Here is a 15,691-nt window from a genome sequence, read left to right as displayed (position 1 = left end):
TTATTTATTTATTTATTTTGTTTTGTTTTTGGGCCACACCCAGTGACGCTCAGGGGTTACTCCTGGCTATGCGCTCAGAAGTCACTCCTGGCTTGGGGGACCATACGGGAAACCGGGGGATCAAACCGCGGTCCATCCAAGGCTAGCGCAGGCAAGGCAGGCACCTTACCTCTAGCGCCACCGCCCGGCCCCGCAACTTATTTTTTTTTGGTTTTTGGGTCACACCCGGCAGTGCTCAGGGGTTACTCCTGGCTGTCTGCTCAGAAATAGCTCCTGGCAGGCACGGGGGACCATATGGGACACCGGGATTCGAACCAACCACCTTTGGTCCTGGATCGGCTGCTTGCAAGGCAAACGCCGCTGTGCTATCTCTCCGGGCCCCCGCAACTTATTTAATGATAAAACTTTTTGTTTGTTTTTGAACCACACCCGGGTGATGCTCAGGGGGTTACTCCTGGCTATGCGCTCAGAAATTGTTCCTAGCTTGGGGGACCATATGGGACGCTGAGGATCGAACTGAGGTCCGCCTTGGGTCAGCTGTGTGCAAGGCAGACGCCCTACCTCTGTGCTATCGCTCTAACCCCAAAAAATATCATTAGATTTTTTTCCCCTGGAATCTAGAATCCTAATAATCTTAATTCTGGGAGAAAATGTCACTCTCAGATCTCAGATTTATTCCCTGTCTTGTCTTTAGCTGTTTTTATTGTCAAACCACTTTCAATGGTCCTCAAACTACGGCCCGTAGGCCACATATTGTATTTATTCCCATTTTGTTTCTTCACTTCTAAATAAGAAATATGCAGTGTGCATAGAAATTTGTTCATAATTTTTGTTTTTACTATAATCTGGCCCTCCAACAGTCTGAAGGACAGTGAACTGGCCCCCTGTTTAAAAAAGTTTGAGGACCATCTGAGTCTTAGATAGTCAATCTCTTGGATGGGGGCACTTCTTAGTTAGGCTACCTTGTGAAAAAGTTGGGGAAAAGTTCTTGGCTCTTAGCAGAGATAACCTAACTCAAACAGGATGGACAATTGGTTCATTTATTTTACAATCTCTTTCTCTTGCCTGTATGGAGTTTTACCAAGTAGTGATTAGGGACACCTTTGGCCATTATTAGGCAAGCTCTGTGAACTTTAGGTTGAGAATTAGGGTTGGTGATGTGATTCTGCTGTAGCCCAGCAGCACTGGGGGTCACCAGAACTACACCTGGTGTTGGGGACCATATGATGCCTGGGGTTCCCCATTCAATACATTCATTCCAGCCTATGAGTCATCTCTCTGCCTGACCCCAACAAATACCTCTTGCATTTCTAGTAAGTTAATCTACATAATTAACTTCAGCATTTATTGCATGCTAGATACCAGCATACTACTGATTACTTCTGTGTATCATCACATTTATTCCTCAATATACTTATTTCACAAAGAAGTAAACTAAACTTCAGAGAATTAAATACTTTAATACTATGCCTAGGAGGATAACACTTAGAAAGCCAGCAGCTAAGCCCAGGTGGGCTTTCTTACAGAAAAGACAAAGCTTTTGCGGCCAGAGAGATAGCATGGAGGTAGAGTGTTTGCTTTGCATGTGGAAGGACAGTGGTTCAAATCCCGGCATCCCATATGGTCCCCTGTGCCTGCCAGGAGCGATTTCTGGGTGTAGAGCCAGGAGTAACCCCTGAGCACCTCTGGGTGTGACCCCCCCCAAATATAAAAAAGAAAAAAATTAAAAAAGAAAAAGAAAAGACAAAGCTTTCTCCTAAATACCATGTCAAAGGCAGAGGTCTCCACAGCTTCACTCCCTCTGAACACTAGCAACAAAACCATCAACCTCAATTGCTTTATCGTGTCAGCCAAACAGAACCTAAAGAAAAAAAGTGATTTTATTGCCTTTTCTTAAAGGATGGGGATATGGAAGAGAAGGATGTTATATTAACTCATGACTGATCACCTTCTGGAGCATCAAATATCATCTTCAATGATGGTGATGATCCTCAATAGGGTTAGAGAGGTGAGGAGAAGACAGGAGAGGACTGGAGAGGAGAAGAGAGGAGAAAAGAAGAGCAAAGAAGGGAAAGGGAGGAGAGTGGAGAAAGATGAGTGAGGGGAAGAAAGGTGAGAGGATCCTCAGGAAGGATCAGGAAGGAAAGTGTCAAGGAATAAAGAAAAAGAAAGAGAGAGAGAGAACGAGAGGAGAAAGGAAAGAGAGAGAGAGGAGAGAAGAGAGAGAAGAGAGGAGAGAGGAGAGAGAGATATTTAGGAACTTGTTTTGCATGTACCTGACCCTGGCTCAATCTCTGACACTACATATGATTCATGAATACCACCAGAATAAACCCTGAGCACAGCTGGGTATAATTCAGCTCCTGGTCCCAAATTTAAAAAAGCAACTTAAAAGAATAAAAAGGTCAAGTACAAAGAAAAGGAAAGAGGTGTTTCAGTTGCTGATGGAGTGTCACAGTTACATGGTGGTGTGAGGACATGTAGGGTGGCAGGAACCCTCCCCTGCTGAGTGTGCAAGATCAGCTTCCAGATTTCTGTGCAAATATTTATTAGGACTGACACAGGCTCAGAGCCTGTGCATAAGCAATACTTTAAAAAAAAAAAAGAGAGGGAAAAAGTTTTCCCTTGTTGGAAATTCCCTTTCTAAAAAAAAAAAAAAGAAGGCATAAAAACATTGCCACACCCTCCTTCCTCCCCACCTTTTTTCCTTCCTCCTCACTTGTAGCCATTTTAGCTGGTGTTATTTTTGCTGGCATGTTTCTTGTTGGTGCCTGGTTCTTTTCTTTTTCTTTTTTTTCCCATTCTTTCTCCCTTTTCTCCTTTTAAATTGATATTAATAGTTCCTAGACAGACCCCCTCCCAGTAATTTGTTTCACCTCATAAATGGAGGGGGAAGAAGAAAAAAAAGTAGATGATACCAGGAGCAAACAGTCATATGAGCATTGAGTGGAAATAAAAATGATCAGACCCAAACACCAAACCCAAAGTCATCAACAACAGAATTAAGATAGCCAATCTACTCAAAATATATACAAAAGGGACCGGCTACAAAAGCGGGGAGGTATGGGATACATGCTGGGAACAGGGATGGAGGAAGGACAAACACTGGTGGTGGGTATGACCTTAATTCACTGTCACTTTGTATCATAATATATCTATGGAACATTTATAATTCACATTGGTCATAATAAAAAAAATGAAAAAAAAAGTTTTCTCTTGTTTTGCAAGGTGAGTCCTAGAAGTTTACAGCTGTTTACAGCTTCTCCTATGTCTGAAGCCAGAAGAGAGGGGATAATTTTCCTATAGGTCAGTTTTAGCCATAATGGCTCTGTCTGGGCCAGAGGTAGGACACAGAGCTGTTGGCAAGGCTCTCCCTGGGGTAAGACTCTCTGGGGGCTAGGTATGTCGAGGTCTGCATTCTGCACCTCTTTGAGTCTCCAGGAGTGGGGAAGGATGGTTGGTCTGGGGCCTCTGTCTTGTTTGAGCACAGAATTAACTTAGGGTCACGTAAGAGCTGAGAGGGATAGTGAGAAAACCTTAAGAATCAACACAACACACAGAACTCATGTGTATGAAATATCATCTCATTAAAGATGCCCCAGAGTTAAATGAGAAATTTATATATAATCTCTCTCTGTCTTTGTCTCTCTGTCTCTGCCTCTCTTTCTCTCTTACACACACACACACACACACACACACACACACACACACACACACACACACACACACACACACACACACACACACACACACACAATGTCACAGCCCCCGCTGACTCTCTCCAAGCCTGGCCTTGGGGAGTTGGAACCCCTGAGTGATTTGAGATGCTGCCAAAGCTTCTAATGCCAGATATGGAAAAGTTGAGTCTAAGTAAATACATTTGGTTCTCTTCTTTGCTCCTCAGATCCTCTCTGCTCCAAAAACTAAACACTGCCAGAGCAGGGAGCTGCTTCTCCATCCCCCTGGGGCAGCATTTTCTATCCAGCCACTTAGCCTACCTCCACCCTAGTGAAAATTCTCCTGTTTCAGTGGGTAAAGAAAACAACAGTCCTATTTGGTCCTGGGTTGTGCTTCTTTGTGTGCAACTGACAGACACATTTAAAGACACAGAACTATGTTTGCATTTCCCCTTATTTGGATTGTGCATCCTCCCAAGCAGAGCTCAGGAAGTTCAGGGGCCCCAAAGGCATTTCTGGGCCAATTCATCACTAGAATTTGAGGATGTGATGCTGCTCAGGCCTGGCAGTGCAATGGTTAACTAGGTCTCCCTTGTGAAGTTGGGGCCTCCAGGACTGCACATAGTAATGCTGGGGGACCTCATGGTGCAAGGAATTAAATCCAGTCAGGTATGTGCTCTAATCACTATACTATCTTCCAACCTTTTGCATTTTGCACCCTATGAACACAGAACTGCTGGAAGTACTAGGCAGAAATACTGACACTCCTCCGTATGTCAGGAGAAAGAGGATATCCTTATTCAAGGGGATTCAGCACCCCATTCAGGGTGCCTCTGGGCCTCTTCTTAGTGTTCTGTCTCGGTGGATCTGCATGGTTCATTTTATACTTCTGATTAGAATAAACATAACATTTTCCATGCAATCTTCCTCAAGTGCTTCTTAAATGAAGTTGTACTTCCCCCAGGGACATGTGCCATTGCTGGTTGTCATTTTTTCGAGGGCTTGCTTGTTGGACCACATTCTGAATCCACTTTCAGAGCAGCAGTCACCGGTCTCAAGGAAATATGTCTGGTGTTGGTTTTTGCATGTTTTTACCCCTTTTCCCAAATTGAGTCTCTGAGAGAGGCAAACTCTCAAGTTTTAAAAGAAGGGGGGGGATAGTTCTTAGGGTATTTCAGGTAAAGAGAGGGGCTGCTGTCAGATGCAATGAAACGTGAGCCTTCTAATGAAACCACCCCAGCTGGAGCCCACATTGGCATTGCAATCTGGAGGGTAAAACGGCCTGCACAAGCCAAAGCCCTGTTTGGTTTGCCAAGTGTTGTTACCTTTGACTGTGAGGAAGACAGAGGATCAAATTCTTCATCTGCTGAGGAGGCCGTGGAGGAAGAGGAGAGAGGCTCTGTCTTGAGATTGCTGATAGGGAGATGCTGAGGACCTGAAGTGGGAAAGAAATCTCAGTGACCTCACAGATTCTTTCCTTGTTTTGTTTTCTGACCCCAGCCACCTCCCCCACTTTCCTCTGACCCCACTCCCTGCTCCTGCCCAGTCTTCACTGCACCTGCCATGAGGTACCTAAGGGTAACTGAAAATTTGGCCCACGATGTTAATTACATTTCTGGATCTCTGCCAAGAGCTTTGTAGCTCTCTTTTGAAATTAAAAAAAAAAAGGTATTATGTAGAAATCAATTAATTCCTTAAACACCATTTATATGGTGTGTTGTTTAGAATGCATTCAGAGATGAAATCTATTATTAAAATGCCTGCCTGGAGTTAGCGAAGTTACCTAAATGCTTATGTGAGGTTCGTTCTGTGGAGTAATTGAATGCAAAAAAAAGTTCGAGCCAGCTCTTAAACAAATTGCCCTTCTGCGGCTCACAGCATCTGGCACCCATTTTTACTACATGACATCTGCTCAGTGTAAAAGAGCTGGCGTCAGAATGTCTGGTCATAGAAAAAAAATCCCAAATGTAATCAGAAGCAAAAGGACTCTAAGCTTAAGGTTTTATCACATAGTCTCATGCAACATAAATATTTCATTAATTATGGCTAAACAAATGCCACTTTTATTTTCCCAACTTGAAGATATTATCACATCATTGAAGTGATGATTCAAATGCCAGGAAAGGCTGTTGAAGATAGAGAAGCTCAACAGTGCAGGACCCATGGGGAGCCTGAGGGCAGGAGAGATGCCAACTCACAACAAGAGGAAGGTGGGGAGAGGTGGCAAAGTGCCTGTGTTAACTAGGAGCTCTTTGTGATCTTGCTGTGGCCCATGTGTGACAAAGTCTTCAAGGTGCCACAGGAGGCTTCTGTTCTTCACAGCAAGAACATCTGCCCCTACATATCAACCTGATGCAGAGTTAATGATTAATATCTGACTTCACCCCTGCAGGACACCCAATATCAGAGCCAGCTAGAACTCTGCCATTGGCTAATCTTTACTCTGCTGTGCAGCTTATATCTGAATAGAAATATGTGTGGGGTGGAGAGGGAGCTCTATAAGCAATTCCAAGTCCACTAACATTCTCTCCAGCCTGCTTTTCCCTCCCCATAATTTTCAGCTATTCACCCTAGTGGGAGAGGCCAAATTTTTCAAAATAAGGGCAATTTTCACCTCCAGAAGCACACATTTACATATGCTGCTCCCTCTGATGCAAAGCAACGCAAAATGTCACTTGAATAACACAGCTTCTCTGGGGAGGGAGTTAACTGTTTTCCACTTTGGTTTGCCAGATGGGAAAGCTCAGGTAAAGATGGGCTCTAAGAACAGCAACATAACACAAGAAAGCATAAACCATCGTGAGCTGATTGTGTCTCAGATTCCACCTTTCTACAGTCTAAGTTTGAAGGAATAGATTTAATTTCCATGAGGTTTGAGAATCATGACTATTAACATAAAATTGTTGGGAAGAAGAAAGAATCAGTGTGAAAAACTGTGCATGGGGCCTGGTTCATTGTGGGTGATTCAATAAATATTGTCAGCACTGGTAATGCTTCATCATTATTATTGGTCCAAATGAACAATACCAGATTCCTTGCTCTCCCATCTGAAAATAGTGCATTCTTGCAAGAATGTTCCAAAGCCAAACTGGCATAAAGTAAAAAAGCAATTACCATTAATTTACATAGAAAACATTTTGAGTGTTCCCAGACCCTAAAAAATAGCCTGCCGAATCATACCAAATAACATATAAGCCCTAAAATAGCACTAATGTGTAGTAAAAGCAGGAATTGGGGGGGGGGTACTGAGCAATAGGACAGCAGGTAAAGAATTTAGCTTCCATAAGCCAACCTGGGTCTGGTCCCTAGCACTCCATATGGTCCCCAAAGCCCCACCAGGAGTGATCTCTGAGTGTAGAGCCAGAATAAGCCCTGAGGACCACTGGGTGTGGTCCAAAACAAAAACAAAAGAGTGGGAATGATATGACAAATGGATAGTCTGTAAAAAGGAGATTCTGGAAAGGGCTGGGCTATGGCCACTTGCATCATACCTGTACTTGGACTACTATGAAGCAAATGACTTTAGAATTGAACTTCTACCCCAGAGCTCTAGAAGTTAGGACAAAAAATATGAAAAACATCAGGCAGTACAGATAGGCAATCAAGGAAAGAAGAAAAATAAATGAGGTAATACCTATAATCACACAATTTTTCTCCCTAGAGTCACTTTCTAGACTAGACTGTAAGTAGAAAAAACATAAACATAAATAGAAGATAGAGGAGTCACTGAGTTGAAAGACAGAGTAAAGAGTATGAGTGGACAGAGGTAGTTGGAATGTGTGCACCCAGCTAGGATACTGGAGATGAAGCTATGTAAGAAAGAACTTCAGAAATGAGCATATTATTTCATAGTAAACCATAGATAACACACAGAAAGAAAATACATAGGGTTGGACAAACACCTGGAGATAGTTTTCAGGTTAAATAATTTGTAATGTTTTTATAGAACTGAAAAATATTAAGAACTTTCCCAGTCAGGATAGAATATATACTGAAGAAAATGGTAGGAACCACAGCAGTATTATACTTTATTGATAGGGATAAATTAGCCTCAGGCAAATGTTGTGCCAGAATATGAATTAAAACAAGTCTTATTAAGAAATAAAAACAGGGGCCCAGAGAGATAGCATGGAGGTAAGGTGTTTGCCTTTCATGCAGGAGGTCATCAGTTCGAATCCCGGTGTCCCATATGGCCCCCCGTACCTGCCAGGAGCAATTTCTGAGCATGGAGCCAGGAATAACCCCTGAGTGCTGCTGGGTGTGACCCAAAAACCACAAAAACCACAAAAAAAAAAAAAAAAGAAATAAAAACAGGGACCGGAGAGATAGCACAACGGTGTTTGCCTTGCAAGCAGCCAATCCAGGACCAAAGGTGGTTGGTTCAAATCCCGGTGTCCCATATGGTCCCCCGAGCCTGCCAGGAGCTATTTCTGAGCAGACAGCCAGGAGTAACCCCTGAGCACTGCTGGGTGTGGCCCAAAAACCAAACCAAACCAAAACAAAACAAAACAAAAAAACAAACAAAAAAAGAAATAAAAATAAACCTAGAAAGGCAAAAAATTAGCTGCTACTATATTTTTGTTTATAAATATTTTCTATTGCTTAATTAACACTTTAAATGAAAAAGGCAAACCAAAACATTCTATGATGTAAAATTTAGAACAAAACCTAACAGCCATCTAACAAAAAACTAGATATACAAAAAAAGTAGGACAAGGGACCTGCTAGTTAAGAGTAGAACCAACTAATAAAAGAAGGCTCAGAAATCTCAGCGTTTGATCCAGGCCAGCTTCATAGACTTACTCTTTTATCAAACAAGATATAAACCAAGCTGTGAAAGATTATGGCTACACTGGCCCATGCAGCACAGCATTGGCCATCTCCAGAAAAGAGTGTGGGCCAAGCCCCTACCCTGCCTAAGCCACACTTGCTGTCTCCATCACCCAGAGCCACTATTTCCCCAATGGCCTGCCTTATCACTGACCCACTATAATTTCCTGCAGGGACACCGATCTGACCAGACTTCAGATATGCTGGTGTTGGGTTTTATTGGGGAGCAAATGTGGGCACCCTCTCCCATATCTCCCTTCTTCCTGGAAAGCCTGGCAGCTGTAACCATGTATACAAATGCAGTTGCCATATTCGAATGGGACCTTCATCCAGAATGCCCTGCAGCAGAGTAAATGTCCCTAAAATTTGTAGTACTGTAGTTTGAATTTTTGGACAAATTCATTTGTTTGATACTGTCATCCCTCAAGGAACACCCCAATTTAACAGACTGGAATATAACAACAAGAGCTTTCTAAACTTTTTGCCATTGTATTAATGACTTCATTGGTGATACAATAAATTTCACAAATGAACTTTTTACTGTACTCTTCCTTCCTTCCTTCCTTCCTTCCTTCCTTCCTTCCTTCCTTCCTTCCTTCCTTCCTTCCATCCTTCCTTCCTTCCTTCCTTCCTTCCTCCCTCCCTCCCTCCCTCCCTCCCTTCCTTCCTTCCTTCTTCCTTCTCTTCCCTCCCTCCATCTTCCTTTTTCTTTCTTCTTCCTTCCTTCCTTCCTTCCTTCCTTCCTTCCTTCCTTCCTTCCTTCCTTCCTTCCTTCCTTCCTTCCTTCCTTCCTTCCTTCCTTCCTTCCTTCCTTCCTTCCTTCCTTCCTTCCTTCTTTCTTTCTTTCTTTCTTTCTCTCTCTTTCTTTCTTTCTTTCTTCTTTCTTTTTCTCTTTCTTTCTTTTTTCTTATTTCATTTTTCTCTTCTTTTCCATTTTATTATTTCTCCATTGTTTTCAATAATTTTGTTTAATTTATCTGGAAACATGTGCAAATGTATTATGATTAACTATGTCAACTACATAATGCATTTTCTTGAAATAAAACCATTTTACACTGAAAACTATCATAACAATGTGAATGAATGAGGGAAGTAGAAAGCCTGTCTCGAGTACAGGTGTAGGGGGGTAGGGAGGAGGGAGATCTGGAAAATTGGTGGTGGGAATGTTGCACCGGTGAAGGGGGGTGTTCTTTACATGACTGTAATCATACAACTATAATCATGTTTGTAATCACGGTGTTTAAATAAAGATAAAAAAAAAGAATTCATTGAGTAATACAACTTGAATTGATAAAAAAAAGAAATAAAATCATTTTAAAATATTCAGAAATAACATAAATAATTAAATTAATAAATAAAAATGTAAAATGATCATTATAAATGTGCTAAAAAAAGAATAACTGGGATGAGGACAAAGGAAAATTTATATATGTAAAATCAAATGAAATCTTAGAAAGCTCCCAAATACAAAGCCCAAAATAAAATACTGACTGAATTAAAAACAGAGTTGAAAACTCTTCAGTGAAACAAGATTATTTAGTCAGGGTGATAGTACAGGGATTAAGGCATTTGTCATACATATGCTTGATCTCAGTTATATCCCTGATATCCCATATGTCCTCTTTCTACCCCCACTCCCTAAGCACTGTCAGGAGTGACCCATGAGTATAAAGTCAGGAGTAAGCTCTGAACACAGCCAAGTGTGGCCCAAAGTAAAGAAAGGAAGGGGAAGAGAAGGGAAATAAGTGGAAGGGAATTAAGGGGAAGGGGAAGGGAAGGAAAGTGAAATAAAAGGAAGGGAAGAGAAGGGGGATGAAAGGGAAGGGGAGAGAAGAGAAGGAAAGCGGAGGTGAGGGAAAGGAAGAAAAGGGAAGGGAAGGGAAGGGAAGGGAAGAGAAGGAAAGGGGAGGGGAGGGAAGGGAAAGAAAGAACTAATAGTAGTGATATAAACTATTCAAAATGATGCACCAGTGAATAGAGCCTCAGTAACCTGGGTCACAGGTCTAAAATACATTTCTAAATACATGTGATTGTGTAGCAAATATAAAATACATGTATCAAGTCTAAAATATGTATTATTAAAGTACCAGAAGGAGAGAAAGGAGGGCAGGAGGTGAAAAATTAGCTGACATAATTGCTGAAAACTATCCAAATTTAACTATAATTCTAAATCTACAGTTTAAAGAAAGACAATAAACCACACTCAAGATAAACACAAAGAAAACGATGGCATGACTCATGATAATAAAATTGTAAAACCAGACATAGATAAAATCTTAAAAACAAAGGAAGTTGATCCCTTATGCAAAGAAACAAAGATAAGGAAAATCACTGACATGTTATGGGACAATGAAACATCATTAAATTGCTGAAGGAAAAACTGATTAATATTAAATATATGTCCAATGAAAGGACCATTCAAAATTAAGCAAAGATAAAGGTATTTTTTTAATAGTAAATTATCTAGAACAATTTGCTAATAGACATGGATGTAAAGGAAATGTTTAAAAAACAACTTCTGTGGGAACTGGAGAGAGTACAGGAGGAAAGGCACTTGTTTTGGATATAGCCAATCTTGGTTAGATCCCTGGCACCACATATGGTCCATTGAGCACTGCAAGGCGTAATTCCTGAGCACTGTCAGAAATAGCCTCTGTGCACAGCTGGATGTGGCCTAACAAGCTCCCCACCATACCCTAAAAAAATTCTGTGGCAGCAAGAATATATTAAATGGAATAAATTATAGACATAAGTTTAACATTTATCAGTTCCAGAAATGATAATTAAAATTTTTCTTTATGGGGGCCAGAGATAGCACAGCAGTAGGGTTTTTGCCTTGCACAGGCCAAACCCAGGACAGACCTGAGTTCAATTCATGGCATCCCATATGGTTTCCTGAGACTGCCAGGAGTAATTTCTTAACTCAGAACCAGTAGTAACCCGAGTGCTGCCAGGTGTAGCCCAAAAACAAACAAACAAAAGAATGTCTTTATGGTTTTAAATTTCTTTAAAAGACTATTGATGAACACAAGAAAGCATAAAATTACAAGCATCTGTACACTGATCTCTGTACTTGGTTTTAGCTATTACTTGGTCTTTGACCCCTGCTACTTACACAATTTCTTATCCATTGGAATTTCTTGGGTGACAGGGGCATCTTTTGTACTGATGAGGAGACTTTTAGGAGGGGCTAGTCACCAGAGAGACTAAGCTAGATGAAAAGTATGAAATTTTCAGTCCAACACATTATTTTTTGGAGATAAGAGTGGGGGCTGGAAAATGACTAAATAATCAATTTGGCTTACTTGATGAAGCCTCCATAAAAATTCCTAAAACACAAGATTTGGATAGCTTGGTGGTTGATAAAGAGATCCCATGTTTGAGGATGTTAGTTAGCATCCAGCTCCAAGAAGAGTGATGAAGTCCCACATGGATTACTTTATTTTACCACAAATTCCTGCATTTTTCTATAAAACTAAGAAGAAAGGAATAAAGCAGGGCAGAGGGCCAGTAGCCAAGTGGTCTTGGATGCATTGGTGGGGAAATAAATAAGGACAGAACTAAATATCCAAGCCAAAGTCAATGATAATAGAAACAAGGGACCTGCACTTTAATAATCTAAACTTAAAGGGACAGTTATACTGGTAGTCCAAACAGGAGGTAAAAAGTGGCAGTACAGGATGCACTCTGGATTTATTGGTGGAGGGAGGACACTGTGGTGGGAAGGTGGGAAGGTGATGGGCCCTGCATCATTGTATATTTGAAATTCAACTATGAAGTACTCTGTAGATCACAATTGTTTCAATAAAATTTGAAAAAAAAAAAAAGGAGTGATAAAATCCCAAACACCTGGGCTAGAGCACCTTCCAGACATTATCCTATGCATTTTTTAATCAATTTGTGCATTTGAATCCTTTATAATAAACTGTTAAGTATAGCTAAGCATTTCCAAAGGTTTTGTGCCTACATCTAGCAAATTATTGAGCACAAGGAGGAGATTATAGAAACTACTATTTAAAATTAAGTAGAATTACAGGTAATGATAATGTCTAAGAGTATAGATTTGAGTAAATGCTACTAAAACATCATGGAGAATGCACTGAATTCGTAATATGCTAAGCTACAGAACAAGTGTCAAGAAATTCCAAAAGTCCACAGTCCTTTGTAGTCATCTGACAATGGTGATATAAGATTAGCAATAGATAATAAAAACAATAAGTAGAAAGTTTCAAAATTAATAGAAATGAAGCACTAAGGCAAGTGCCTTCCCTACCTGCTGTACTAATCTCCAGTCCCTCTGTATGATATTTATTCTTAGAATTTGTGGATGCTTCATCTGTCAGATATGTGTTATATACAATCAGATTTATGATTGACATATTTCAAATGTTTATCTTTTATTGTTTTAGGATGTTTAGTTTATCATTTTTGAGAGAGGTGTATAAAAATACAAAGAGATGGTACAAGGGTTAAGTCTCTTGCCTTACATCCACCTAACTTGGTTTGAATACCTAATACTACCTATGATCCCCCAGAACTACTAGGGTAATTCCTGAGCATAGAATCCATGAGCACTGTGGGAATGCCCCCTTAAAGAGCAGCAGCCACAACAAATAATATTGAAATGTTGAACTGGGGCCAGAATAATAGAACATGAGATTAGGTGCTTGCCTTGTAAGAAGCCAACCCTACTTCTGTTCCTGGCATCAGCACAGGTCACTTATGAGCACAAAATCAGGAATAGCACATGAACATTACTGGGGTGACCCCCCCAACCCACCCTCCAAAACTTGTGTTGGAGAGATAGTACAGGGATTAAGGTTCATAATTTGCATGTATGTGGTTGACTTCAGCTGTCCTAGACACTGCATGGTTCCTTGAGCATCACTAGAAGTAACTCCTGAGCTGGTGTGGTATCCAAACCAGAGACAAAATAAAAACAAATAAAAATGCTGCCCCCCCCCCCAAAAAAAATTAAGCATTATTTTTCAAGCCTATAGATCAAAGAATAATTAAAAATAAATTTGAGGGGCCGGAGAGATAGCATGGAGGTAAGGTGTTTGCCTTCCATGCAGAAGGTCATCGGTTCGAATCCCGGCGTCCCATATGGTCCCCCGTGCCTGCCAGGAGCAATTTCTGAGCATGGAGCCAGGAGTAACCCCTGAGCACTGCCGGGTATGACCCAAAAACCACAAAAAAAATAATAAATTTGAACTGGTAGATAAAAATAAGACATAGGCTGGGGAGACAGCTGACATAGTTATAGCTCATTCTTGGAATCATAGAAAGCCAAGATTTGATTTCAGGTACCCAGATGGTTCTTGTACACTGCCAGGGTATCCCTAGAGGCCTTTAGCACTGTTGGACCTGAGTAGCACTTGGGATGATTAAGCTACTTGAGCACTGCTCAGGAGGTCTTCTCAGAATAAAAAAACTAGGCATTAAAAAAAAATTGGGTTGTAGCATAAACAGAGGGAAGGAAAATTGTAATTTCATGCATATTATGCTAAAGAAAGATTGGGAATTTATGCTCGAAGATCTTTCTAAAGAGGTTAGGATAAAGAACAATCTCTTGAGTCTAAAGAAAGTAAAAATAAAAAAATAATCACAATCAGGGCAGATAGTAAAGGACAATAAAGACAAAGCATGAATTAACAGTAAATCAAAGCAAAATTTGCTTTTTTTTTTTTTTTGGTTTTTGGTTTTGGGCCACACCCGGCGGTGCTCAGGGGTTATTCCTGGCTGTCTGCTCAGAAATAGCTCCTGGCAGGCACGGGGGACCGTATGGGACACCGGGATTCGAACCAACCACCTTTGGTTCTGGATCGGCTGCTTGCAAGGCAAACGCCAATGTGCTATCTCTCCAGGCCCTGCTTCTTTAAAAGACAAAATTTATCATCCCCTTGCAAATAATGATTCAGAAAAATTTGAATATTGGGTATGAAAATCCTACAGAGTATTCAAGGAAGTAATTATAGAAATGATTTTTATGACAATGAATTACAAAATGTAGAAAAATGGATACATTCATAAAAAAAACTTACAAGAACTGACATAGGAACAAGCAAATAAAATAGTTATACATCTTTTAGAGAAGTCAAGGCTTATAGTTCAAAATTATTTCACAAACATAATTCTGGTCTAGTGACTTAGTATGTTTCCAAATGTTTTCTTTAAAATGAAATATCACCAATGTTAAAAGGAAACACAAATCTCTTCTTGAACACAGCCAAAAATGGAATACTTTCCAACTTTGTGTTATAAGAGCTGTGTAGTCTTGATAATAAAATTTGACAAAGATATTGAGAGGAATGAAATATTAGACTAAATCATTCCTGAACATGAATATAAGATTGTTAAAAGCAATGAGCAAACTCAACATAGTAATACATAGGACGATAGTACATTTAGAGCAAGTTGAGAGTTTATATTAAGAACAAAATTGTTTAACATTTTCAAATTTATGTGAGCAATTTAATTTAATTCAATACATTGTTCCTCTAGCACATCAATGACTAAAGTAATTCTATTTCAATCATTGTAACAAAATTATTGATTATAAATGGCAATATTCATAATAAAACATAGTAAACTACAATTATAAGATAATTCTTCAATTTGATTAGGTACTCTAATTGTTTAGGTTAAAAAGTACTTACGATAAAACCCCATAGCAAATAATGTACATAATAGTGAAATATAATCCCATTGATATTAGACAAAGTACAGTGATGCTATTCATAACAGCCAGAATCTGGAAACAAACCAAATGTCCAAGAACAGATGAGTGAATAAAGAAACTGTGGTACACCTATCCAATAAAATGCTACACAATTGTTAGGAAAAAAGTCATAAAATTTGTTTAAACATGGATGGATATGAAGAGTATTATATTGAGCAAAATGAGTCATAGGGAGAGGAAAAGATAGAATGACTGCATTCATTTGAGGTATATAAGGGGAAAAAAAGGATAGTATGGTAATAATATCCACAGAAAATAGAGACAAGGACCAGGAGGACTGGTCCATGGTAGAAGCTCACCACAAATATCAGGCGAGTGCAGTTAGGGCCAAGAAGGGACCACTATAACAATGATAGTTGAAAATGATCACTCTGGACAACAATTGGATGCTGAAAGAGGATAAAGTGATATGCATGATACTCCTTCAGTAACACTATTGTAA

General features: G+C 40.0%; 1 protein-coding gene across 1 annotated transcript in view; it reads right to left on the bottom strand.

Annotated features, from left to right (window-relative positions):
• The window catches only part of LOC126018552 (F-actin-monooxygenase MICAL2-like), a 39,726-nt gene extending 38,615 nt beyond the window's left edge, over window positions 1-1,111 (bottom strand). Inside the window, exon 1 of the mRNA XM_049780674.1 lies at window positions 1,066-1,111. Coding sequence (XP_049636631.1) covers window positions 1,066-1,111 — 46 coding nt within the window. The remainder of the gene's footprint in view (window positions 1-1,065) is intronic.
• Between the last annotated feature and the right edge of the window lie 14,580 nt (window positions 1,112-15,691).

Source organism: Suncus etruscus, chromosome 9 (genome assembly GCF_024139225.1).
Source record: "Suncus etruscus isolate mSunEtr1 chromosome 9, mSunEtr1.pri.cur, whole genome shotgun sequence".
Classification (NCBI taxonomy): Eukaryota; Metazoa; Chordata; class Mammalia; order Eulipotyphla; family Soricidae; genus Suncus; species Suncus etruscus.
Note: the sequence above shows the minus strand (reverse complement) of the source record. Positions and strands in the feature narration are given on the sequence as shown.